Genomic DNA, 27,186 nt, shown 5'->3' on the forward strand with positions numbered 1-27,186 from the left:
CACATAATGAGATGTGGAACAATATCATCAGGCACGACTTGAGCAAGCCAGATCTATTTCAACAGATCCTTAAACCCGGTCTCCTTCTGAATAAAAAAGTATTTTGATTTTTTCTTCCACTCTCACTCCTAAAGATCATGAAATAATGCATCTTTGGATGTAGTCCCCTAAAGTGTTTCATTCCAGCCGTTGAAAGACCGTAAAAGAATAGATGTCCTCTAGAGCCTCATAATCCCCTAGTAATGGTAATAGATCTCTTGCTACTATTCACCAGTGACCTCTCAGTCAGACGATTTAATTTCTTCTCCTGCAGCACGGCCAGTTTCACACAGAGTGTAATAACAGTTTTTGCACAACAAGAAAATTCATCCGATTAGAAGGACTATATTAAGTCTTTAATGAACAGCATGTGTCAGTGCAGCCTCTGCAGTCATTTGATTTAAGGCAGCCTAAAAGCCCACACACTACTCTTCATTCATCAGCCTTTTAAAAAGATTTCTGGACTTCAACAATGTTTCTGACCATTACTCCAAAATGCATCAGCTAAAAATGGATCTAATATAATTGCTCATCACAGAACACAGAAAGGTTTTCAAGCTTTTATTAAGTGGTGAAGGACATAACACACTGTACATACACTGAAGTCCTCTGGAAAGGACTTCATGGGAAGGATAAGGAAAAAAAATAATAAACAAAACTGGAAAAATGCCTGCAAAACCAGTTATACTAATTATTTTTAAACCTAGCACAGCTTTTGAAATGCTCCATTAATTTATCCCAGCGACTATGGGCTCTTCATAAGAACAATATTCTGTGTGGCGATGGAGATCTTGTTTGTGAACCTGACTTGTAGAGCTGTAATAAATGTGAAAACTATATAAATGATAACATTCTAGAAGCGCATTTCCCGTTTCTGACTCTGTTTTCTCTGGAAACAGGGTTCTTCAACTCAGATTTTGCATTGCAATCACTTGTGGCTTTTCTATTCAGTATTCACAGCTATCAGCTCTAATTCTCTAAACCACAAAATAACAGAACTTCACTGGCAGAATGCCTTAGCACTTTCACATATTCTGCTGTAGTACAGGAGGTAGTCCATAGTTTGTCTGCAAAGCTCACACTTTTTCATTTTGCCCTGTGGACATTTTATTTACCTTTTGCAATACTGAACTCTGAGGTCTGTTAGCCCAAGTTTACTTTCTTTACTTTACTTTTCTTTTTACCGACTATCAAAGTAATGAGTTATTCCTCCCATACATGAGCTCCAATGCTTTCTCCCCCAAATACTTTAACTCCAAGAGAAAGACAAGCCCTAGATAATTGTTCCTGCCTTAGAGAGAGCACTGCACCTACAATAAACAACATGATAACCTTTCATTGCACTGCTGTACTGCACTGTAATCTCTTTGGAGCCATTAAGCAGACTCAGAACTAAAATAACTTGTCAGAGTCATGACAAGTGCCAGGTGATCCCAAGTTCAACTAAGCCAGGCAATAAGTCCCAGTTTTAAAAGCATTAAGATCTTTCAGAATAAAGAATATTATTTAGAAGGCAGTAATGCATTAGATAGTGCTAACAGAGGAATATGCAAGTCTCCTTGGCTGAACTTAAGTAAGGACTGAGAAGGGAATCATCAATCCAAACACACTATTCTTCTCACTCCACATTTCCAAAACATTACCTATCCAAACAGCAGCTATATTACTAATTATACTGATTGCTTTATGTGATGCTACTAAGAAGACATCTGAATACTTCACATATTTTGCAGCAACGTATTTTAAAGTCCAGAGTAATATAAAAGACTAAAAATTCACCATTTGCAGTCCCTATTAGCAAGTGAAATGTTCCCCAGTTAGAGGTGATCAACAGTTTATGGCTTGCGTTTTGCATTTTAAGCAATTTCTAATTCACATGGACTCCTACTGATCACTAGGGACACAAAAAAATACGATACAGTTTCAGCTTCCCCTTACAATTGTATCTGGGCAGAAGCTGTTTTTCCCAGTGAAGGACTTTCTCACCAGAATGAAAGGCTTCTTAGTTCTGATGTAGACAGACCGTCATCGTTAGCTCAAGAGGCTGTATTCATCAGTCAATCTTATTTATTGCATTGGTCCACAAAAACTTCGCCTTAAATCAGCAGAACATGACAAAGTAAATAAATTCACTAACATCTTGCTATACAACAACTTTGGGTTAATTCTGTTCCCTGTATCTGTCAAAAGCTTCTGCAGCTCTGCTGACTTGCATTTGTTTCTAAAACTGTTAGTTTAAAGTCAGTTGTGCTATCCCATATTGCTGCAGTGAAATTCAGAGCAGAATCATTCCCAACAGCCACAGCTCAGGCCATGCTGCCCAGGTGTCATATCACTTCTGTCATATTTTTTCAGCAGGTTAGTGCTTCTTTTAATCACTATCAAATTACATTCTGAACAACTACATCAAATTGTTAATAAACAAAGCATTATGCCTTTACTCTTTCAGTGTCTTCAATATGTTACTGACTCATCACAGAACTCGAAGACCCACTGCAGCAAGCCAAGTTTGAGATGGCCTGAAGACAAGAACAGGAGAACCAAAGTAAAAAGCCTGAGCTACCTTGATGGTTTTCACATAGTCAACCAGTCACAAGAAGAAAACTGGCTTATGAACAGCACTTCGGATCAGAAATGAAGAAACGTTTCTCAGAATAGGACAGACATATGTCTACTGCAGGTGTTAGAACATGCAGCCTACCCTTTTCCTTGACAATAATCAACTCATTTACAAAGCCTAGAGCCTGTATTTCTGCTTATAGAGTATTTAGCAGACACGGCAAAACAGTCACAGCTGGGGTGTGCTGCTCATACTAGTTCTGAATGCTTACAGAAAGAGATTTGCAAGAAGAAACTACATTAAAGATGAGACACAGGTTGCTCTCCACAAGCACTGCTGTGCTTTTACAAGTGCAATTCACTTTGCTTGCTCCTGCTCCTTGAATAGAATTAGGCGCTTCCGAATTAAAGTGAGGAAATAAAGTTCTAATAACTACCTTGCCAAAAAAGCTATGCCAATGAAGCAGCTATAAGCTACCTTAAGCTTTGCATTCTCTCTCCCCAAAAAGAGTCTCATGCAGTTACAAAAGAATCTGCATCTGGGAGAGTGATTTCTGACTGCTGCCTTAGGATCTCATTGGCATGGTCACACCACAACTTTTCATCACCTGCAAGTTTTACAGTCTTCCCCTTGGCATTGATTAGCCTCACCTCTTTCCCATCAAACATGTTTGTAAGAAGCATGTAAGAAATAGAAATGTTATTTTCCAGCAACACAATCCTATTCCTAACCTGCTTGCTCATTAAAAGATTGCTTTTATGTTTCCTGGAGGTGAGACATGAGAAATTGTATCCTTTTACTCTGCCACATTTCCAGCTTGCACTTAAACAATCTTGTCAATATTTCATGCACCACAAGCTTGTAACCAGCACAGTAAGCTACCTTTTAATAAGGGCTAAAATAACATAAGATAAGGCAGGCCACTACTACAGTTGGTCAAAAAAGTCTTAACTAGCAATGTATTTCATACAATGCCCCCCTGAAGTCCATTATACCTCATGTAACCCAAAACCCCAGACCCCTGAAGGCTACGCTCACCTATGAAACACTCGTAACAGAAACCTGTTAACAATGCCTGGAATGGATGAGGGAAGATCAGTGGATATTGTCTTCCTGGACTTCAGTATAGCACACCTCCTTGGACACAACCCTCTGTAAGATCCCCATAGGCAAGTTGTTGATGTATGGGCTGGATGAGCAGTGAGGTGGATCAAAAACTGTCTGAATGGCCAGAGGGTGGCGATCAGCAGAACCAAATCTAGCTGGGAGGCCAGTAACTAGCACTGTACCCCAGGGGTCAATACTGGGTCCAGTCCTGTTTAACATCTCTATTAACAGACTGGATGATGGGTCAGAGTGCACCCGCAGCAAGTCTGCAGATGACACAAAACTGAGAGGAGTGGCTGATACACCAGAGGGTTGTGCTGCCATCCAGAGGAACATGGGCAAGCTGGAGAAGTGGTCTGACAGGAACCTCATGGAGTTCGACAAGAAGCACAAAGTTCTGCACCTGAGGAGAAACCCCAGGCACAAGCACATGCTGGAGGCCAGCCAGCTACAAAGCAGCTTTGCAGAAGGGGACCCTTGAGTCCTGGTGGACTCCAAGTTTAGCATGAATCAGCACAGCTCCCCCGCCAGAGACATACCTAATAGTATTTTTTGCTACATCAGGCAAAGTATGGCCAGCAGGTCAAGAGAGGCGATCCTTGCCCCCTACTGAGCACTGGTGAGGCCACACCTGAAGTACTGTGTCCAGTACAGTACTGGGGCCCCCAGTACAAGGGAAACCTAGACATACTGGAAAGAGTTCAAGATGATCAAGGTAAGACCTCTCCTGTGAGGAGAGGCTGAGAGAGCTGGGAAATCTTGAGCCTGGAGAAAAGGACACTCAGGGAGGATCAGTGTGGATATATACCTGAAGAAAGAGTGCAAAAATGGAGCCAGGCTCATTTCAGTGGTGCCTAGTGACAGGACAAGAGGCAATGGACAAAAACTGAAACACAGGCGGTTCTGTCTAAATATCAAGAAGCATTTTTTCACTGTGAAGCTGACTGAGCACCAGCAGATGTTGCCCAGAGAGGTTGTGGAGTCTCTATCCTTTGATATATTCAAAAGACATCTGGACACAGCCCTGGGCTAGCTCCTCTAAGTGGCTGTGCTTGAGCAGAGGAGTTGGACCAGATGACCTCCATTGATCCCTTTCAACCTCAACCATTCTGCAATTCTGTAATGCAGAAAACATTTTTTTTTTTAGGAACTTTTAGTGCTTATTTCTTCCTGCCAGACAGAGCAGTTATGATCTCGTATGTTTTACTATAAGGTTTTAAACAACACGCAGCATTGGTATTTTCATTTAAACAGAGTGGCAAAAAAGCTGTGTCAAATTAAAAGGAAACCAAGCATTACTGGGAGCAGCAAAACCATCTTCAAATGCCCTCTTCCCACAGCTGAGAAAATCTTTTGCTCTGAGAATAGTGTTGTGCAAGCATGCAGGCAAATCAGAACTTAAGTTTGTTTGTTTGTTTTTTCCACACACTTTTTAGTTCTCCTCTATTTTATGTTATTTAGCCAACCTCTGGAAAGAAGAGGTACAAGACTACAACAGAACAGAAGGATTTTAAATCCGTAGTTTTAGATAAAGAATTAATTTATGTGCAAGAAAATAGCAATCTTTACAAGAAAATAAGAGAAGATCATGAAATGGACAAAGAAAGAATGGAAGAAATATCCACAAAAGAGATGAACTACTTCATTTTGTGTATTTCTGCCAGGTGCTTAACTATGAGGAGTCAGTTCTAACTTGCAGTATCTCATCATTTCCACTGAATCCAGATCTGTAACATCCCACGGCAGCTTTTCCACACATGATTCAAGGAGTATACCAAGGACACTGAATAAATATTTCAAAAGGAACAGTCTGGGAACTAGGTCCTGTTCTTATTTTGAATTGTAAACAAACAGTGTAACCTTGCAGGTGGTTCTTAAAAAGTTCAATAAATATCAACACAGATTCAAGATTTGTATAAACAGTATTATTTTGACACTGTAATTGCCTGTATACACACAGAAATGAAATACTACATTACTAACATTAGCTTAATAGCAGCAGCATGCACAGGAAAAAACAGGAACTACAAAACACAATAAAATGAACATAGCTCAACACTTCTCTAATTAATTCACATCCAACAGGCACTAATATACTGCAACAGTAAATTGACCAGAGACCTTCTTCAATCTATTTGATGGCTACTTGTGGTTTGAAGTGTGCAACAGCTGTGCTGCAGACAGCTCAAGTCGATTGCGCTCTTCAGTTCAGTTTGTAATTTTCTCTTTGCTATTATACCTGTTGCCAATATGCTACATCCATTGTTTTCTTCCAGACCAAAAAGAAAAGTCAGTACTATAGCTACAGACACCACAATCAAACGCCCTTTTAATGACACTTAAACATTCCTTTTTAAATTTCTCCCTCCAAATGATTAAGTCTATTTTGCCAAGCTGTAGTGAGAAATGCCATGAGTTAAACATATTTGGAGGTTACCCACTTCTTGGAAACCCAACTACACTGTAGAACAGTGCATCCAAAGGCTTTTTGTTGCTTTGGCTAAGATGTAAATAATACAATTTCCTTCCCCCCAAATAATGATCTTACAGTTTGAGTAAACAAACACATTCTACACATTCTTCCATGCCTACATAATGCTCACAGTCCTGATGAGTAATTACACAGCAGAAGTCCACAACTTTTTTCAGACTAAAAAACAGACTTTTTAGTCTGTTACTGTGTGCCTGAACAAAAGTCAGAATTGCTTCTGCCTTGGTTACAGCTTGGATAGAGTTAATTTTCCTCCTAGTAGCTGGTATGGGTGCTGTGTTTTAGGTTTAGGCTGAGAATAATGCTGATAACACACGTATGTTTTAGTCGCTGCAGAGCAGTGCTCACACAGAGCCAAGGCCTTTTCAGCTCCTTGTGCAGACCTGCCAGCGAGGAGCCTGGGGGTGCTCCAGGAGCTGGGGGGGACACAGCCAGGACAGCTGGCCCAGGCTGGCCAGAGGGGTGTCCCACACCGTGTGGTGTCATGCTGAACAATAAACTGGGGTGGCTGGCCAGAGGGTGGGGGGTGGGTGAGGAAAGTGTGGGTGGTGCTGTGCGGGGACAGGCTGGGCATCAGTCAGCAGGTGGTGAGCAATAGCATTGGGCATCACTTGCTTTGTACATGCTTTTACTATTTTCATTATCATCTTTCCCTTCCTTTTCTGTCCTATTAAACTGTCTTTATCTCAACCCACAAGCTTTTACCTTCCCTCCCTTCCCCCCTGCAGGTCCCCATCCCACTGGGTAGGGGGTGGGGGGAACATTGAGCGAATGCCTGTATGGTGCTTAGCTGCCTGTTGGGTTAAACCACAACATTGCCACATATGATCCAATAAAAAAATATCTGTCTTTAATGTTACCACATGCTAAGTGTGTAGACATATGAAACAAACAACGACCCTTTGAAATAGCGTCTTTCAAGCCCTGAATCCCAGACCCAGGAGACAAGAGAAAAAGTCTAGAGAAAGGAAACCTTTCTCTTGGTTGAAAAGAATGAGGTTAGAGATCATTTAGGCAAAGCTGACATCCATTAAGTCCACATGCCCTGATGGGATGCACCCACAAGTGCTGAGGGAGCTGGCGAACATCATTGCTGGGACACGCTTGACTGCCTTTGAAAGGTCATGACAGTCAGGAGAGATGCCAGAGGACTGGAATAACACAAATGTCACCCCAGTCTTCAAAAAGGGGCAAGAAGAAGGACCCAAGTAAGTAAAGGGCAGCCAGCCTCACTCAGTCGTTGAAACAGCTCATCTTGGAGGCCATCTTTTGTGGGAGTATCGTCAAGGGGGTCGACAAGCCCCTTGGTTGGTGATAACATCGGACTCCTGATGATGAAGCCACGAGGAATGTAAACGAGTTAGAGGGAACAAAGAAGGGTGATTCAGGAGACGCCTTGCTGTCTCAAACAGCTTGTTCTCCAATCATTAAGACATGGAAGTGGCTAAATGCTTGCTCTTGCCGGGCAAACTTGTTAAGCAATGAACAGCTAGCGGGAAAGTAGCACTTGTAGAGCTAATGGTATAAGAAGGGAGCCTGTCCTCAATAAAGTAGTTGAAGTTATTGATCTTTAAAGAAACCCTGGTGTCCGTGTGGTCATTATGCCACAATCTTTAAGCATGTGGAAGACAAGAAGGTGATCAGGAGTAGTCACCATAGATTCACCAAAGGGAAATCATGCTTAACATGATTGCCTTCTATGATGGGACAACTGGCCTGGATAGATGAGGGGAAAGTAGTGGATGTTGTCTACCTGGACTTCAGCAAGGCTTTTGACACTGTCTCCTATGATATCCCCATAGGCAAGATCAGAAAGCGCATGCTGGATGAGTGGACCATGAGGTGGATTGAGAACTGCCTGAATGGCAGGTCTCGGAGGGCTCTGATCAGTGGCACACAGGGGCTAGTTTAAGGCCTGTAGATAGCAGGGTCCCCCAGAGGTCAATAATAGGTCCAGAAATGTTAGTAGACAGACATGGAGCTACTGGAGCGAGTCCAGCAAAGGGCTATGTTGTGGTTTAACCCAGCAGACATCTCAGCAACACAGCCATTTGCTCACCACCCCACACACCAGTGGGATGGGGGAGAAAGTCACAAGCTAAAAATACATAAGAGCTCATGGGTTGAGATAAAAACAGTTTAATAGGACAGAAGAGGAAGAGAAATAAATAATATTAATAAATAATGATAATGATGATCAAAGTAAATGACACACAATGCAGCTGCACACCACCTGATGACTGATGCACATCCCACCCCCAAGCAGCGGCCCCCTCCAACCACACCAGCCACCCCATATTAGTTGTTCAACATGATGCCATATGGTATGGGATGGCCCTTTGGCACTTTGGGCCAGCTGCCCTGGTTCTGTCCCCTCAGCTCCCTGTGCACCCCCAGGCTCCTCACTAGCAGGGTGGTATGACAAGCTGAAAAGTCCTTGACGTGGTGTAAGCACTACTCAGCAACTAAAACATTGGTGTGTTATCAGCATTATTCTCATCCTAAATCCAAAACACATCACTGCACCAGTTACTAGGAGGAAAATTAACTCTATCCCACCTGAAACCAGCACAGGCTACTAAAACAACTGAGGGACTGGAGCATCTCTCATGTGAGAACAGGCAAGGGCTTTTTCAGACAATTCCGCCTGGAGAAGAGAAGGCTTAGGTGGATCCGATCAATATGGGTAAGTATTTGAAGGGAGGGTGTCAAGAACGTGGGGCCAGATTCTCCTCAGTGGTGCCTAGTGACAGGACAAGAAGCAACAAGCACAAGCTGAAACACAGGTAGTTCTGTCTGAACATAAGGAAAAATTTCTTTACTGTGAGGGTCACTGAGCACTTGAACAGGTTCCCAGAGACACTGTGGAGTCTCCTTCCCTAGAGATATTCCAAAGCTGTCTGGGCACAGTCTGGGGTAATGTGCTCTAGGGGACTCTGCTTGAACAGGGAAATTGGATTACATCTCCAGAGGTCCCTTCCAACCTCAAGCACTCTGTGACTCTCTGAAATATAATTAAAATCCACAAAAATCAGCTATGACACAGGAATATGATTGAATACAATGCTAGAAATACAATAAAGTTTACAAAACGCAAGAAGTTCGATCAAGCTGAGAAAAAAAATTAAATAAATCGCATGCTCCCAAATCCGTTTCAATCTACTGCACGTGAAAAACACCCACAAAAGAAAACAACAAAACAAAGGAGAATTTGACAGAAAATTGAACAGACATATTTAAGAAAGTTAACAGTAGGCAATCCACGAAAGATGGAGATGGCACCAAGTTTAAAAACTTCTCTAGCTTGAGAATTACACTTATCTCCCAAAACAGTGTATAATGGTCCTGTTTTAGCACAGCGTTTCAGTATATGTTTAAAAGCAAGCACATCCTGGGCCAGAACTGCAACGTAGAATTCAGTACCCTAAGACATCAAGCACGCACTCCACAAGCCTTATCTTTTTCCAACTTTTGTGCCACAGATTATGATAGCTATTTGAAACAGAAAGTAGTTTTAAAAATGAAGCGTGTCTTTACAGCATATCTGAGACTTGAAGCAACATTTTTCCTTTCCCCACATTTTTCTATTTCACAAGTGAAGACTGTTGTTTCTACACAGCGACTCTTCTGCTACATATTACTGTATCTACATTAAAAAGCCAGACATCTACATTTATATTTCTAAAATAGGCAGGAAGGTATAAGCATACTGCATAAATACAGCTTGAATTCACTACTGAAGGAGGGAAGGATGGTACAGACTACAGAGATATTTTTAAAAAGCATGACTGCATACGTTATAATGGACCTGGCAGTCCTCCAGTAACCACAAAAGGACAAAGGGAACAGCAATATGCAATCAACAAAAGCCAGAAATGGTTTACTAGCCTCTTTTCAACTTTTTTTTGTTGTATTTTCATACTAATTAGGTAGTTTCACTAAATAAGCCAGTCATTTTCCTAAGCCTGAAGAACTGATAAACACCACAAAACAAAAATAATACATACGTTGCTGTACGTGACACACAACATTTTTCATGTTGAAAAGCCCGAAAGGGACCAGGGGAGTTCTGGTGAGCTTTGGATGTGTGTACGTACACAAGTGTGTACACGTTCATGTGTGCATCTCTAAGGGCACTCCCCACAGGGGAGTCAAGCTGGCTTGGTGCACACACACATGCACAGACTTGTGTATGTTGGAGTGGAGGGCAGTCTGTGTCAACTACCGCAGTGGAGCTGTGGCCTCAGGGGCTCCTAGGTCCAGATGCCAGCAAATGGGGAGACCAGGATCCAAAAGCCAACCTGCGTGCACACACTGTCTGAGCCCTGCTGCTGGGGAGATCCGTACTGTGCACACATACACACTGAACATACATTCCCACTAGCACACCTTCAACCTGCACAGCTGAAAAGGGGAGCAGCATGAGGCCACTGGTGCTCCTTGTGTTCATGAGTGCTTTGCATCTCTGTGTTATATAAATACAGCCACAGATACATGATGCACACGCGCTCCATGTGCATGTACCTACTGGGAATACAAGCTCAGTCTCACCATTTGCTGGACCTGAGGGCAAGAAGCAGTGGCAGCCTTGTCCCTGTCAGGCTGCAGAATCAAGCCCTATCCCTGTAGCAAAATCCAGTAACAGTAAGTTTTTACCTGAGAACAATCAGCTTTGGCTAATTCCGTAGCAGTCTGGAGTACATCTCGAAGACTGTCTCCATTTTCTTGTATCAACAGATAAGCCAGCAGAAAGAAAACATGGGCAGGGACTTGAGTTGTAATAGGTAGCAGTGATTTCACTGAAGATAACCAGCCAGTAACTGCTGACTTCTCTTTCATGAGCTCTACAATCTTCCAGGTGGTGTACAATGAACTGTAAGAGCTGGTTATTGGAAAAAGGAGTTTGCAGGACATCTGAAAACCAGTGAAACACACAAACAAAACTTTCAGTCCAACAGATAAGGTAAAGAAACAAACAAAAAAAAAAACAATAACTTATTCAGTTCTGTCATCCAAAGCAAGTATTTTGTTTGAGAATCCCAACTCAATAAATGTAAAGAATAAGTCACAATACATTTCTTTACAATCCTTTATGTGAATTCTTGTACTAAGGATGATTGAATGCATTGATAATTCTCTACTTGGGAGATTCCTCTGTATTTGGCATCCATCTCCTGTAAGTAACTGCAGTCCTACCTCCTCACTAAAATGTATATAATAAAATTGGAGTGCATTAAAAACTTACATTCCTGACCATGACATGTCCATCACAAAAGTATAAGCTTATAATAACAGTATTTACATATTTTAAGGAAATCCTCTTACTTTTCATAGCACTCAATAAAACACCACACTCTCTGGCTGACAAGATAATTTGGAGTCAACAATCTCCTCTGGATAAATTTGTGAAACTGCCATAGATATAGCTACTTAAACTTTACCCAAGGACACAGAGTCAACGAAGAGCATCAGTGTCTGTAAGTTATACTGTTTAGTTGTCTGACTCTATATCTTAGTATTTGAAAACAAGATCAGGCTGTTAAAGACTTTTCTCTTTCTTTCTTTCCTTTTTTTCTTTTTTTTTAAAGCCTGGAAAAAAACTGCTAAAGTTGTTAGAGCCTGAAATATTATATTGATATCTCCCACCCCTCATTACTTCCCCTAAGGCTGTGCTACACAATTGTACTTTCTCCTTTCTCCTGTTATTTCACCTGCATGGAAAGAAGCTATCACCATATTTTTACTTTAAAAGTGCACTTCATTCAAGCAAGATAGGCAGAAAATCTCAGGCTTACAACTCTGAAAAATATACACAAATCCCTTAATGGCAAAAATGCAGTTAAGGTTAGCCATGTCCTAAATTGAATAATTCTCCATCACCACTACTGCCAAAAAAAAGTGAAGAAAATATACCATAACCAAACGAAGTTTGTAAATTATTCAGGACCATGCCCAGGTGGCTTCCAAAGTTCTCCTAGAACGTGGAGACTCCACAACCTCTCTGCAGGCAACCTGTGCCTGTGCACAGTCACCTGCACAGCAAAGAAGGATTTCCTGAGGTTTAGACAAAACCTTCTGCGTCCCATTTTGTGCCTATTGCCTCTGACCCTGTCAATGGGCACCACCGAAATGGGCCCGGATCTGTCTTCATTGAATCCCCCCTTCAGTTATTGATATACATTGATGAGATCCCCTCTAAGACTCTTCTTCTCTAGGCTAAGAAGTCCCAGTGTCTCAGTCTTTCCCAGAGGAGAGACGACCCAGTCCCTTGATCATGTTGTTGGCTCTTTGTTGGGCTCTCTCCACTATGTCCATGTCTCTCTTGCACTGGTAGCCTAGTACTGTACTGGACACAGTACTCCAGGTGTAGCCTCACCAACTAGAGTAGAGTAGGAAATAGACGATGAAACTGGAGTGAGATTTCGGGACAAGGAAATCAGATTTGGTGTGTTTTTCTGTCTCCAAGTCATCACATCACCACGCTCCCCACACCAAACAACAGAGGTATAAATAAGAAAGGAAACTTAGCTTCTACAGTGCTAAGTATATCTTGATCACGAGACTTACTATCACCTATTCTCAGAACAGAGGAAACAAATAGGTAGAGGGGCCCACATGAACAAATTAAAAATGAAAACACAAAAATACAACAGCACAGATTAAAATGAGCCAAGATAACTAGCTGGTAAGGAAAAGCATATAGATCAGCAGAATAAGCAAGATTCTGAAAGAGATAAAATAAGTAAAGCTAATATAGTTCTCTACCAAGTCCTGTTAATTAATCAACAGTGCTAGTGAATTCTTTAATCTATATGGTCTCTTAAAGGAAAGAAATTCATGTAATAAATAAAATGATATCTAACATACACACATTTTACTAGCAGTCTAGTTTTATGTATTATACATATTTTTGACTGTTTCCATACAACATATTATACGGACAAGCTCATAGATGTAGTCTTTACTAGTCAGCTAAGCATAATGGAGCAAACTGTTACACGTATCTGCTATCTGCCCCCCCCAAAACAAACAAACAAACAAACAAACAAACAAAAAACCACAGAGCCTTACCATTTCCTTTCTATTCTTCACACCCTCCTCCTGTAACATTCCCAAAAGATTTATAGCCAGCTGCTGCCGGGTAGCTCCAGAATCATCCTCTGGTAAGCAGTCTCCAACTGACGAAGAAGATAAGATCTGTAGCACAGGCATCACCAAAACAAGGGCTGTGGCTGAGACATTCTGGGTTTCTGAAGTGGAAAGGATCTTGTAGGCTATTAAAAACAATGTGGGGACAAAGACAAAAAAAAGATCAGTTAGAGAAAAAAAAAGAATAATTTCTACTTTTAAGTATGAAACAAACATTTCCAGGAAACACTCTGGTCAAAAAAAGTAACAGTCTCAAGAATTACACTATGTACATAACTGAGCCAAAATGCAAAATATTGTTGGTAAAATTCTATTTAGACACCCATACACTTCTGTTCTTTACTGCAAAGTACCTGATGGCAGCAAGAAATACAATAATGGAATGTAGCATAGTCTCTCATTTTTACTGAAATAACTCCATTAAACCAAACTGTTAAATCAAAAGCTCAAACATCACTACGACTGCCAAGATTGCTCTCTTAAGATCTGTCAGAAGAAACCAATCATGATGTATGAATCTCAGTTGAGAAGGTCCTGTTGTTGACTTAAAAATCAAACATAAACCTCAGGACAGCAGGGAGCTTAGAATACAGTAACATTCATGGAAAAAGTCAGGGAAAATTTATCCTTATTGCCGTCAGATCAAATGTTACTTTTTAAATCAAGGAAACATGCTACTTAAATAAAAACATTTCACAACTCAATCTAACTTCAGGGCAATGCAGTGCCTATTTTCCAAACACACAAGTAAATACACAGTCTTCAGAGTGCAAATTCCTCTTTCACAAGAAAGTTACCTAGACTCAGGACAGACTTCTGCTGACTTTCTGGTGTCTGCAGCAGTAGAAATGCTAGCCCTATTATACTTTGTTCCACTGGAAACACCTACAGAGAAAAACAAAAAGAGGTTCAAGTTATCTTTGTTTTTAGTGGGGATAAACACTAGAAATAAAGAGCAAACAAAACTCCTTAAGGAGTTTCTCCTCGCATTGTAGTGGATGCACAAACAGTGACACAGTGTATGCAATGAAGAATACAAATAGGGTGTAAGAAGTATTTTAATAGAATTACTACAACTTTGTAATTTGTTATGTCATTCAAACCTTTTTAACCCAGTTTAAACCAACTTCCATGGTAATATGCTGACTTACACATTACAGCACCAGTTAATTTCTTTCCTCCTGGAGGTTTTTAACCAAGAAAAAAAAAACGGCTTTCAAAACAGCACTGGTCACTTGCAGATTAATGTCATGCATCAACATCATGTCTTTGACACGACATTCTTAAAATTTAAGATTACTTCTTTTTTTCTTTTTAACCCTCCCTGCCCCCCCAAGCTCTTACCTCTTTTAAAAGCTCAAAGTTGTCCTCTATTAAGGAGATCAAAGATGAACATTCTCCTGTTATATTTAAACACACTTCACAGAAGCATATCAGTTGCAGACAAAATTGAGATAACTGGTCTTTCCAAAATGCAGGATAGCGCAACAGGCTGAGGAATAGCTCTTGCAGAAAAAACAACGCTTCTGTAACTTGTGGCAAGTCTTTAAGCTGTAAACAGGTAATTAAAAAACACATTCTGGTTTAGTTGCCCTTCCCGATCTATGCAGGATTCCCCCAGCTTTAACATTACTTCTACTAGCTCTACAATCTTTTCATTGCAAATATTATTAAGACTTTGAAGAAATACCTATGAACTAAATTCAGCAATCTCTGATATAGATTACTACAGAGTTGACTGATTTAAGGTCCTAAAATAAAATTAGAAACACATGAATGAATAAAAAGGTTTCTTGGTAGCTGATGAGAAGAATCCCATGCTCCTCAAATGCAGTAGCAAATAAATTCAATTATTGGGGTTCTATCAGCCAAATAAAACAAATTGTATGGGGATTTCACACAGCAGGTATATATTCTCGTAACAGAAATATCCTAGAAATATCCTACTCCAGGATATTTCCTTGTAATGCAACAAAGATTTAACATATGTCTCAAAAGAGAAGGGTAGTGGTATTTTCTTCCTCCAGAGCACTATGTAATTCAACAGTTACAAAAAAAGAAAAGCTATACTCAAAGAAGTGGCATACCCCAAAGCTCTTGGTGATATACTTAAAAGCCAAGCAAACAGTTTTCAAGTAACAGGTTGCCTTAAAATGCTAATTTCTCAGATATGCCTACAGCACTTCTACATTTCTGCACTTGAAAGTTCCAGTTCCAGGCAAACCTTGCTGTTCTGCTACAAACCCTGGAGCCAGCATTAGGATAACACAGCAACCTTGCCTATTCTTGATTTTTAGTCCCTTTGAGTAAATTCTGTGAATCGGCTGCTCTAACCAGAACCCTCATGCCCACTGAATTCTTCAGCAGAAAAGTCTGCAAGTGACCAACTGTACTTTTGACCAGTGGTTGATATTGTAAGGCAGTATGATTAGGAAGCATTTCAGTATTTCTACAGTTACAGAATGACAGAATCATTTAGGTTGGGAAAGACCTTCAAGATCATCAAGTCCAACCATCAATCTGACCTCCTGAGTCCCATCACTAAACCATGGCCTTTAGCGCCACGTCTACACGTCTCTTAAGTACCTCCAGGGATGCGGACTCCACCATTTCCCTGGGCAGCCCGCTACAGTGCTTGACCACCCTCTCCAACAAGAAACTCTTCCTAATATCTCAGTACAGAGGATTAAATGAGGCTGACCTTAAAGGAAGTTTAAGAAGAACCCGGGGTTCAGAGAAGAAAGGAGAAAGAATGACAGTACATTAAACATGCTTCTTCAAGCAGTATTTCCCTTTCCATTGTGAAATTATCTCAGGCAAGGCAGAAACATACAATGGATAAAACTAAAGTATTCGCAGAAGTTTAAAAAATGTAACTCAATGTTAGTTTAAAAAAAAAAAAGAGCAGAAGTACCAATGAGCACAGAGGAAATAGAGGTTCATAACTGAGTTTACAAGTTGTCTTCGGTGCCATTTTGTGGCTAATTTTTACCAAGTCAGAATCTTGGTCATACATTAAGGACACAATGTTACACTGAAAATCTCGTAGAATAAAGACAGAAAGTCAGAAGCATCCCTATGACTAAAAAGAACAGCAAGTACCTGTCATCACAAAGACTAGACCTGAACCATGACAGATGTGTATAATACAAGTTATTTGTCCAAAAGGTTGTGAGAAGTAGCTACCAGTAGAAAATATACTTTATCCCTAAGGAGGAAGAAGTTACCAGATTCCTTGTGGCCTATTTAGTTTGACATTATGACTATTTTCAAACCCTCTCTAAGACAATAATACCACAACACATCATGTTTACTTGAAACTAAAGATGGTGTTCTAACTGTATTACAGAGGAAAGAAAAAGGTACACAGAGAACAAAAAAGCTTGACCAATGTCACAGTAAAGCATGAGGCAAAGCAGAACTATTAACTTGAATCAATACCCTAGACCTAAAGGAGACAGAAAAATTAAATCCTAGCTCCAAGCAAATGTCATTGTCAGCTAAAAAGTACATTCAAAAGCTTCAGCATATTACAGAAGCGCTAAGTTTTGCTTTCAGATCCATTAATTCCTTTTGTTACAAAGAGGGACACAGAAATACCTAGAAGTACTTAAATCACGCTTCTCATATAGTTTGTTTCATTTTAATACAATTTTTTAGTTAACAGAACAATAAAAAAACAAAAAAAAACAAAGTTTTTGGCAAATAGACTACAATTTAACAATATTCATGGGTATCTCCTACAAGATTACTATATGTTTCCTGAGCAACTAATGGCAAACAGTTGTTGTAAACATCTTTCAATTTACATCTTAATAGGCAGATTTAAACACCTAAAAAATAATCACTTTTTCCTAGGAACAGACAGTTTTTTAGATTTCTTTACTATCAACAAAGGAGGTCTACAGGAAATGGAAGACAGTGCTATATTTGCACACTTGAAATGCAGTAATAGTACTATCACTGCCTTGATAGCATTCATAAAAGGCAAGGTCAAGCAACAACTCTACCTGAAGGTGTGGAATCAAATCACATAGAAGTTGAAGAATCTGGCGTTCCAGCACAGATGGTGCTTCAGTGTGCTTTGGACCACGTGGCTGAAGTAAAATCCTAAGTAATCCCATTCGCAATTCAGCATTTTCCCGTAACTGAGATGGTTCACAATACAGGTATCTTAGAAATGGAGCCATTATACCAACACAAGAACTCTGTGCCCTGCAGTTCAAAAAATAAGTTTGCAAGATTGCTTTCAACTATAAACTGAACAAGCTACAACAAAAACCCAAGCAATGTGAGATTCCCTGGGTCTGCAATAATTTACAGGATACAATTAACAGGAAGGTTCTACGAAAAGCATTAGTAAATCTCACCAAAAAAAGTTTGACTTACTGGCACAAAGAACTTACATGAGATCACAAACAGCAACTACACAATGAAGTGCATTCGGATAAGACAGTATTTAAGCATGACTATGATTTGATATATACTTGCAGATCATGACACATGGCTTTTTTTTTTTTTTTTTTAAGTCATCAATTCAAGAAAGTGACTTTCCTTGCTGAATGTTCCAAGAGACTATTCTATCATACTGAACCAGTACTTGGATAACACTATTTGGAAAAACTTTGAACTACAAAAAATGATTTAATTTAAAAAGAGCCATCCATTCCTTCCTAGTTGTTTCCTATAGTTGTTAAAGACCATTGGCCAAAAACAGGTGGTTTAACAAACATAGCTTCCTGACAAAGAATTCATCACAGAATAAGTCTTCCAGTTTGACCATGTTACAAATACCAGCTGATCTTGACATTATTAGAACAATCAAATTAAGTTAATGGTCAATACCTTAAAAATATACAGAAAATCAAAATTGCTTCAAACAAGACTCAGCCCTGATGTAGAGCTTGAACATGACTCCATAATAAACCCACATCAGTGTATTCTCAGTCTAGAAGTTAGTCCACAGAAACCTTTATACAAAAAGCAGCAAGGAAGTTTAAGATGTCTGCCGTTTCAGTAAGATTAACTCCTATTTTAATTCCATATAAACCACCAGCAACAAATTCACAGTTCATTCCACCAGTCCGATCTCCAACAAGACTCTTCATGAGTCCTGGATTTAGCAGCTGAGAAACAAATCTGCAAATAATGTTTTAAAGACTCTGATTTTTTAAATTGAACAAAATGTTGTTTTTTATTTTGTTTTTTATTTTTTTTTATTTGAGAGTCTCACTGCTGATCACATAGCTAAGGCCTACCAGAAATTTAAGAGATTAATGAACTTATTTTACTTGTTTAATCAGAGCAACAGAATACAGAAGTCAGTTTCACTGTGCCATTATTCTGTTGAATTTGCGCAAGTCTTTGAGAAAACAGGAGGAAGGAGATCCTTTTTTATCTGAAATGCATACATACGGCTGTAAAATCACTGAAAACATTTGTCTGCAAGGCTGCTACAACATTTGGTATCTTATACTGAAGATTTATTGGACAAGTTTCTTGGAGATGAGCATGAAAGAACGTTGAAGTTGTTGGTAACTTGGATATTTGTTTCTTGTTAAGACTTTTTAAAATATGAGTGTGCCATTGATTTTCAAGAATTATGCACCATTTGTAGAGACCTCATCCGTAACTATGAGATATAATCTCCCATGCTTTCTCTGCATCATTTGCATGTTTTGCTTATATCTGCATACTAATCATCATCTTCATCTAAGCAGTCAAAATCTTGGCAAACATACATCATTTTTTATCCCTGTAAAACTCCACTTGCCAAAATACACTGGAGAGCACAGTTTCCAATGGGATTGGTAAACTGTTTTTCCATTAGTAGCTCAATTACAGTATCCATGGTATCTGGCATATAACAGGGATCCATTTTTTTTTACTATTATTCTCTGCACTATATTATATTCTAATATATTATTTACTATTATGAGACTTCATTTTTACCTCTGCTTACAAAAGCAAGTAATCAAAATTGATTGTTTTCAAGCAAATTTCCCAAAATATTATCAACTTTGCACAAATTTCTCCAAATCCATAAAAAAAAAATAACACAGAAGAGTTAAGAAAACAAAATTAAAACCTGGATTCTTACTGAATCATCTTATTACTTCGTTGTTCTGTTTTTAACCTTTAAATTGTGTCATTACATCTTATAATTATCTGTTTCGAAAGGTATTCTTCTTACTGCTTACATACAAACCTTGACCACTGCAGCTACCTTCAAGAAAAAAATACACTGACACAATTCAGTTATCCACATTTGCTATTTTTTGTTCATTCATTTATTTACCTCTCTGGACACTGTTGGAAAAATACTGTTATCTGTTGCAGTAGAACTGGCCAGCAATCAGGTCTGTTTTCAAGGACAGTGATTAATGGATGAGGACTGTTCCTGAAATACAGAGAAATCATATTTGGATCTACAATGCAAAAAGTGAGCGTGCAAGGTAACTATGTTCAGAATAAAAGCAGCTGCTGAAATAGACAGTTTTCTTGACTCATATTAGCAGTTCCCTTTACCAGCTTTGCTACGACTGTTATGCTATCAAATGAGCACATTTTGCTGGATGCTTGGGAAACATGATTAAAATGAAGAGTCTATTTGGAAAGCTTTGACCCACTTCTATTTTTGTTTAAAATCAACACTTAAGGATCACTGTTTAGTTGTGTTGCCTGACTTGCACTGGTAGCAACACTAGGCTCCAGCAGTAGTGTCCAAGTAATACCCACAGAATAATTTCAACCAAGGCACACTTCACTCCAGTCTTTCAAGCACATGTACAAATATCCAGTGTATGAAACCAGAGAGACCATTTGTCCTGCCAAATACTTCAGATCTCACAACTGACTATCCTTCCCCCCAGTCCTTTTTTAGGGGTAGGGGGAAGAGAACGGCTGGCCACACCAGCAGCCTAGAAACATGCTCTTTTCTGCCAGCCCTGTGACAACTGTCGCACTTGAAAAGGCCATTGAGGCCTCAGAGTCACCTGCTCTTCTCAGATCCATCTCTTATCACCAACACTGCCCCCACCTCCAGAGTCCATGACTGAAGGCCACCTACAACACCCAGAACTGCTAAGTTTCCATTAAACAGTGACTACCCTTAAACACTGATTACTCCCACCAAACAGTGATAGGAGCAAGTGGGAAGAGAAGCTGAGCAGGAGGTGGGGGGAGCCTGAAGTAACCTTTTTGTTCTCTAAGAAGCAAAAACGAAGTTATTGAACTACAGTATGCTTGCATGAGAAAGGAAAACAGAGTACTGGAGCCTGAATATTAAATTTCCTGGAGAGGTGGGGCACTGGAAAGAACTGCTGACGTGAAACAAATTCATCACTACCTCCAACACCTTTTTCTGGAGTCACCCACTGTCCTTGCCATGACTGGCTCCCTTACTCTCACCTGCTTGCTAAGTATCCTCTTTCTCCCCGGTTCCCTCTTCTGCTTCAGCCAACTACAAGCATGGTCGCGTAGACTCTTTTCCGGGACACCAACAGCTTAACAGCATGCGTCTGGACACCTCCCTGCTCTCAGAGCTGAAACAACATTCCTAATAGCAAGACAGAAAAGTTGCAAGGGGAAAGTCTTGCTGATTGCTACAGATCTGCTAAACACAAGAAGAGAGAGCACAGCTACGGGAAAAAATGGAAAGGCAACAGGTGTGCATATATCACTTAAGGCTGGCAGACAGAATGCTGCCATAAACCTAGAAACTGCATCTGGTGAAGAACACCACCTTCGGCTTGGTTAAGCAGCACTCCTGTTTGCATGCTCGTCAAATCTGTGCTACAGACTAAGAGACCTGGTATGCACTGATTGTGTACTGACTGTCTACAGTCAGTATTACCTACAAAGCACTGAGTTATCTGAAATCCACCGATTTAAGTGGTACATCTCTCCTCTTGCCTCAGACACTAGGCCTTTTAAATAAAACAGTAAGAAGGAATTGAGAGGGACACATCCAGCACACACATATCCAACATATACTAAGGCTCCTTGCAGGTGTTTGCAAGCATGATTTTCATGCATGAGAGCTGAAACACTACACTGGAGAAGCTGTTCGTTTTCTTAACACACTGTTAATTTCACTACTGAGTGATGCAGTCAAATGAGTCTTTTAGAGAAGATTTATAGCAGCATTTGGTTTGTTCACTTTTGTTTTTTAAAAAGTAGTGAAGACCAGAAAGTCTGAGATCTGTAGCAGTCTTTTTGTTACAGAAGACAACAAAAAATTAATTTAGACACACTCATATTCAACGGCGTTGTGCTACGAACACAAGCATTTTCAGCAGCACCAAACAAATCCAGCTACAAGTGAAGTGAATTGAGATCTGCAGGAATCCCATTAAAAAAAATAAAATAAATAAATGCAGTGTCATTAGATACGGCAAATTTAATAAAAAATTTTAGATTTTGAAGAGAAAGTAAGTTTTGTTCAACTGTTTCTTTCTTCAAGAGCTTCAAACTACATTGGATCTTTGGGTGCAAATATGTAGAAAATCTTGCTTTGATTTAAAAAGCATCTTTTGTTATGGAAGCATATTCACGCAGCAAAAAAAAAGTTTTGTAATATGCTTTTAGGCATGAAGAATAAGTTTTTTTATTGATAGAGACATAATTGAATAATATGAGCTTATGGATCTGAGACCAACTACAAGGTTATCATTCCTAAAGACAAGTGGAAAATGGAAATGTCTTCCATCTCTTTAATTAATCTAAAAGGAGTGCAATTTAAATTACTGTATTTAAATCTCTAAAAAAAGAATTAATTCACATCACCAAAGAAAGGTTGAGGTAGGAAATGACCTCTGAAGGCCATCTGGTCCAACCCCCCTGCTCAAGCAGGGACACCCAGAGCAGGTTGCCTGGGACCATGTCCAGGTGGCTTTTGAAGATCTCCAAGGAGGGAGATGCCACAGCCTCTCTGGACAACCTGTGCCAGTGCTCAGTCACCCACGGAGTGAAAAAATGCTTCCTGATGTTCAGACAGAGCCTCCTGTGTTTCAGTTTGTGTCTGTTGTGTCTTGCTCTGTCACTGGGTACCGCTGAAAAGAGTCTAGATCTGTCTTCATTGCATTCTCCCAAGTAGCTTTCAGCTTACTCAGGTAGCTAGCTTAAAAAAAAAAAAAAAAAAAACACAGTCACTGGAACAATTCACGAAGCACAGAACATTTTTTTTTTTTTACACTGAATTCTTCCCTCTGCTCCTCAAATAATTTTTCTTCTAAAAAGGTGTGATTCTCTTCAAGAAAATATGCAATTTGAAATTACAGGGATTTTCACAAGACTGACCAATGCGATGGACTACTTACAGCACGTTCAGAAAACATATATTAAGTAAGATCATAAAGATGCAAGCATTCCAACTCTGGCATTCATTTGGGGGCTAGAGGTGTCATACTTGCCATATTCATTACCCTAAAATTTGTTTACTTATATATGTGGTCTTCAAATGTCCACCTTCCTTGATTCTGCAAACACTTGAATTAAGAGTATTCTACAATCTGTGTACAAAGACTAGAAATAGTAAGGTTATTGTCACATTGTAACTTTCCAAGACCACACACAGCATGCCAGAAACAAAAATGTAGTTGCCTGCCTACCACTAGAGTCCAGCAAATCATAGACAGGACCATTTTTGACACAGCAAGCTAGAAATAGCACAACTCATATCATGCCAGAACCTTGAAAGAGTGCAGCCAAGTACAAGACATACAGTGTGACAGCACCTGCTTATTTCACAGAATCACAAAATCGTAGAACAGCTTGGGTTGGAAGGGACCTCAAAGATCAGAGTTCCAACCCCGCTGCCATGGGCAGGGGTATCACCCACTAGATCAGGGAGACCTCCCACTACACCAGGCTGCTCAAAGACCCAGCCAACCTGGTCTTAAACACTTTCAGGAATGGGGTATCCACAGTTTCGCTGGGCGAAATTTCAATACCTTTGTCATTATTTTAAGATTTAATTAACTTCCCTAACAAGAGGAGTGTATCTTCAGCCATTTAAGTGCTCCTATGATGCTGAGATTAGTGAAACCTTTAAAAAGTAGGCACACATGACAGGTCAAGTTCAAAATTGAGTATCCAGAAAAAAGCTCAGTATCCAGAAAAAAACAAACCTTTTATGGCAAATTTTGTGTGCTCTGATACTAACATAACTGCAGTGAACTGGACACTAAAAGAAAGCTGTTAAGCTCCACAATGAAAGAGTGATTAATAACGAAACATCAAAACATGCAAACCAAAAAAGTTACACTTGGTAATGTTTTTGGCAGTAGGAGAACTAGGCACGTACCAAGAAATTTATCTTCAGAAATTTGTCTTCAGAAATTTATCTTAAGGATCCCTTGCACAACAGTATGAAATGCACATCATTATAATTCTTCTATCCTAAATTATTGCCAGTGGCTTCAGAATAAACTAAAATGCACAACCAGACAAAGATATCCAGCTGTAAATACGTGAGTCCCTAGGGAAACAATGAGTTGTCTTATGGAGGGACAACAACAAAGCAAAAGATATTAACTTTTAGGTCACCTCAACCTTTTTGTTCCATCTCTGAACATGAGAGCGCTCCACTCTGATTTAGAGAACAAATTCAGTGATGAATTGCTTTTTCTGTAAGAGGAAACAATGTCTGCAGTCAAAACACATTTCTATTCATGCCACTGTAACCCTGACCCTTTCAGAAACATGAGGTAGTACTTTATTCCATCTAACATGAATTTTGAAAGCATTTTTCTACCTTCTCTAAATTTTGATTTCAGAAAGTTTGTTACAAGCTAAACACATGGCAGAAACAGTTCTCCAGAATTTTTTAGACGACAAAACCATGCAAAGTGAATTATTAATAATAACATAAAACACTAGTCCATTTAAAAAAAAGTCAATGGCTTCCAGCAAAAATGTGTAGCCAAGGTCCTGTGAGTGTCTGCCATAACCCAACTAGACTGAGGATGCTGACAAATGTTTCTCATAAAAATTGCTCTTCCCTGCCCTTCCACTCCATTCAGCTTAACGTTGGGTTACTGGACAGGCATATTAATATTCACAGGAAACCAGCAGACAACTTTATGCCAAACCAGAGAGAGAATTAATCCACTGGGAATGCTCAGTTCTCACCCAAAGTGAGAATGACTTGCAGGCTACTTCTGTCTCTGCTACAGCTGGTCCCAACTTCATCACAAAAAATGCAGACCATCCCATATGTGAATTTAAAAGTCACATCAATTATTTCACACATCCTTACAAAATAGCATATTTGGTTTGGTATTTATCTGCCCTTGGAACACTAGTTATTCAGAAAGACAGCAATACTTACACAGCTTGTGGAAACAATTAGGAACTAAATGATAAATGAGGCTGTTCTCTACCAACTTACTAGGGTAAAAGGAACATTTCCTGCTTTCTACAACAAGACAGACAATCCCTTCCCTATTTTCCAAGGTAGATTTGCTTAAAGAAATTGGAGAATCCCAGCCTTAAAACTACAAGGGCTTCCCCAAAAGAAATCAGAAAACATAACCAGACAAAATTCCCCAAATTGCACATTATTTTCCCCCATTTCTTTTCAAGATCTGTTCACAGTATTGTATCATCACAAGAAGACGTATTGTAAAAGTAGTTCTATTATCCATAACTAACATTGGCCTTAAAGCCAAATCTGTTTTTTAGCCCATAATATTGTTTCAACACACATCCAAAGAGATGAGAATCGCAAACTCCTTGTGAACACACTTCTACTTTTGAATCTTCATTAATGATTTCTGTATAGAATATTTTTGCATAGCTGACAGCATAACATGAGAATAACATAATGGGATGTTTCTATTGGTGAGTACAATTCTCAAATTTCTATCAGAAACTAAGTTTTAATGACAGTCACACTTTAACACTCTGGTGCAATACTAGAATACTAGAATACTAGAATACTAAAATACTAGAAACACTATAGCATATGATAGAATTCAACTATAACATTTGTTACTTAACAACTCATTGAATAAAGACATACCTTTTTGTAAACAAAAAAAAACAAATGCCAGATGTCAAAAATCGGAGCATTTTGACCTACTAGGTACTCAAGACTAAGTCAAACAACTAATGTAACGTTTGTCTTCACTGGAGTAAAGCAGAAGCAAAAGGAAAAACAAAAAAAGGTATTGGCTAAGTCTAAGACATGCAAGTCTGCTGTTGATTCTCAGTTCTCTATTAATTTAAATAACCGTAAACAATTTTGAATTATAAAACTTCACCTTTTGCTTTTATGCTACCAGCATTTTTCATTTTGCAAGGGAAAAATAAATAGTCTTTTTTTCCCAACTGGAGAGAGGCTGTTCCTGTATTCCAACCACACCCTACTACCTACCCTTTTTTTCACATGGAGCCTGGATTAAGCCCCTTTAACTTGGCCTCTTCTACCATGAGACATAAAAAAAGTTTATTTACTACAGAAGAAAAAGTTTTCAAAAGACTTCCATCTCACTAGCGTTCATTACCTGCTTTTTCAATTAAAATTGTTCTTTAGAAGTATGAACTTTGTATAAAGAACTGATGTAACCAGAAAAACAAAGACACGCAGGAGTTCAGGAATGCAAATACATCCAGCTCTCCAAAAGTGTTTTCCACTTTACCTAAGCAAAATGAAATAGTGAGGAAAAGACATGACTCTCCTCTACTTAACAGTGCCTTTTATACTCTTAAAGCACTAGAGCTACAACATGTTATTGTATCTGTTCCCTGAATAAAATCAAATTTGAAAAACATGACCAGAGCTTGGATCTTCTCCAGATGAAGAAGACACAAAAGTAGCTGTTAATATCAGCACTGACTCATGGTTTCTCTAGAGCTGGATGAAATCACCAAGATGTACCCTCAAGAAGACTGCTACTGCACGACAAGCTGCTTTTTATTAGTAGTTCTGAATGCATTTTGAAATCATTTATTTTTACATGGCAACCACTTTAACTGTAAAAGCATTTAGTAACCTCACTTTGATAGCAGAAACAAAGCTGGAAAAATAGGTAGAGGAAAGTGGCCCCCAGTCTACCTAACATAAAAGGACCATTGGCAATCATCAAGCTACGAAGTATGCATAAGTCCCAGTATTTATTTGTTCTTTTTCTCATGCAGCCTTCCTGTTGCCATTGCCCCTCTTGAGCTTCTGGTGGTTGTCTTATCTCTCTACTATTAAACTCCTTAAAACTTTCAACCAAATATCACAGAATCAGAGAACTTTTTAAGTTAGAAGGGACATCCTGAGATTATCTAGTCCAACCCATCTGCTCAAGCAGAGTCAGTTAGAGAAGGCTTCCCAGAACTTTGATCATCTCCAAGGACAGAGACTCCACATCCTCCTAAGCAACCTGCACCAGTGCTTGATCACTTGACAGTCAAAAAAAAAAGTATTTTCTTGAGTTCATATGGAAACACCTGTGTTCCAATTTGTGCCCATTGCCTCTTATCCTGTCAATAGACATGGCTGTCTAGGTAACTCTTCTTCGTTCCCTTCCATCAGGTATTTATACACATGGATAAAGTCCCCTTGAGCCTTCCCTTGTCCAGACTGAACAGTCCCAGTTCTCTCAGCCCCTCCTTATACGAAAGATGCACCAGTCCCTCCACCATGTTTGTGGTCCTTTTTTGGACTGTCTCCAGTAAGTCTCTATCTTTTCTTGTGCTGACAAGTGAGCAGTAGACCCAGCACTCAGATGTCCTTCACCACGGCTGAGCAGAGGGGAGGATCACTTCTGTCAGCCTGCTGGCAACCCTCTTCCTCATGCATCCCAGGCTGCTATAAGCCTCCTTTGCCGCAAGGGTGCATTGCTTG

General features: G+C 39.5%; 1 protein-coding gene across 5 annotated transcripts in view; it reads right to left on the bottom strand.

Annotated features, from left to right (window-relative positions):
* The window catches only part of FOCAD (focadhesin), a 120,238-nt gene that overhangs the window by 75,696 nt on the left and 17,356 nt on the right, over nucleotides 1-27,186 (bottom strand). For all 5 annotated transcript variants that reach the window (XM_048073499.2, XM_066987607.1, XM_048073498.2 and 2 more), the window contains 6 exons: nucleotides 19,645-19,746; nucleotides 17,357-17,561; nucleotides 14,691-14,897; nucleotides 14,144-14,231; nucleotides 13,269-13,471; nucleotides 10,854-11,111 (listed from right to left, as the gene is read on the bottom strand). In XM_048073499.2, the coding sequence (XP_047929456.2) occupies nucleotides 10,854-11,111; nucleotides 13,269-13,471; nucleotides 14,144-14,231; nucleotides 14,691-14,897; nucleotides 17,357-17,561; nucleotides 19,645-19,746 (1,063 nt within the window). The remainder of the gene's footprint in view (nucleotides 1-10,853; nucleotides 11,112-13,268; nucleotides 13,472-14,143; nucleotides 14,232-14,690; nucleotides 14,898-17,356; nucleotides 17,562-19,644; nucleotides 19,747-27,186) is intronic.

The sequence above is a fragment of the Anser cygnoides genome, chromosome Z, assembly GCF_040182565.1.
Source record: "Anser cygnoides isolate HZ-2024a breed goose chromosome Z, Taihu_goose_T2T_genome, whole genome shotgun sequence".
NCBI classification, from domain to species: domain Eukaryota; kingdom Metazoa; phylum Chordata; class Aves; order Anseriformes; family Anatidae; genus Anser; species Anser cygnoides.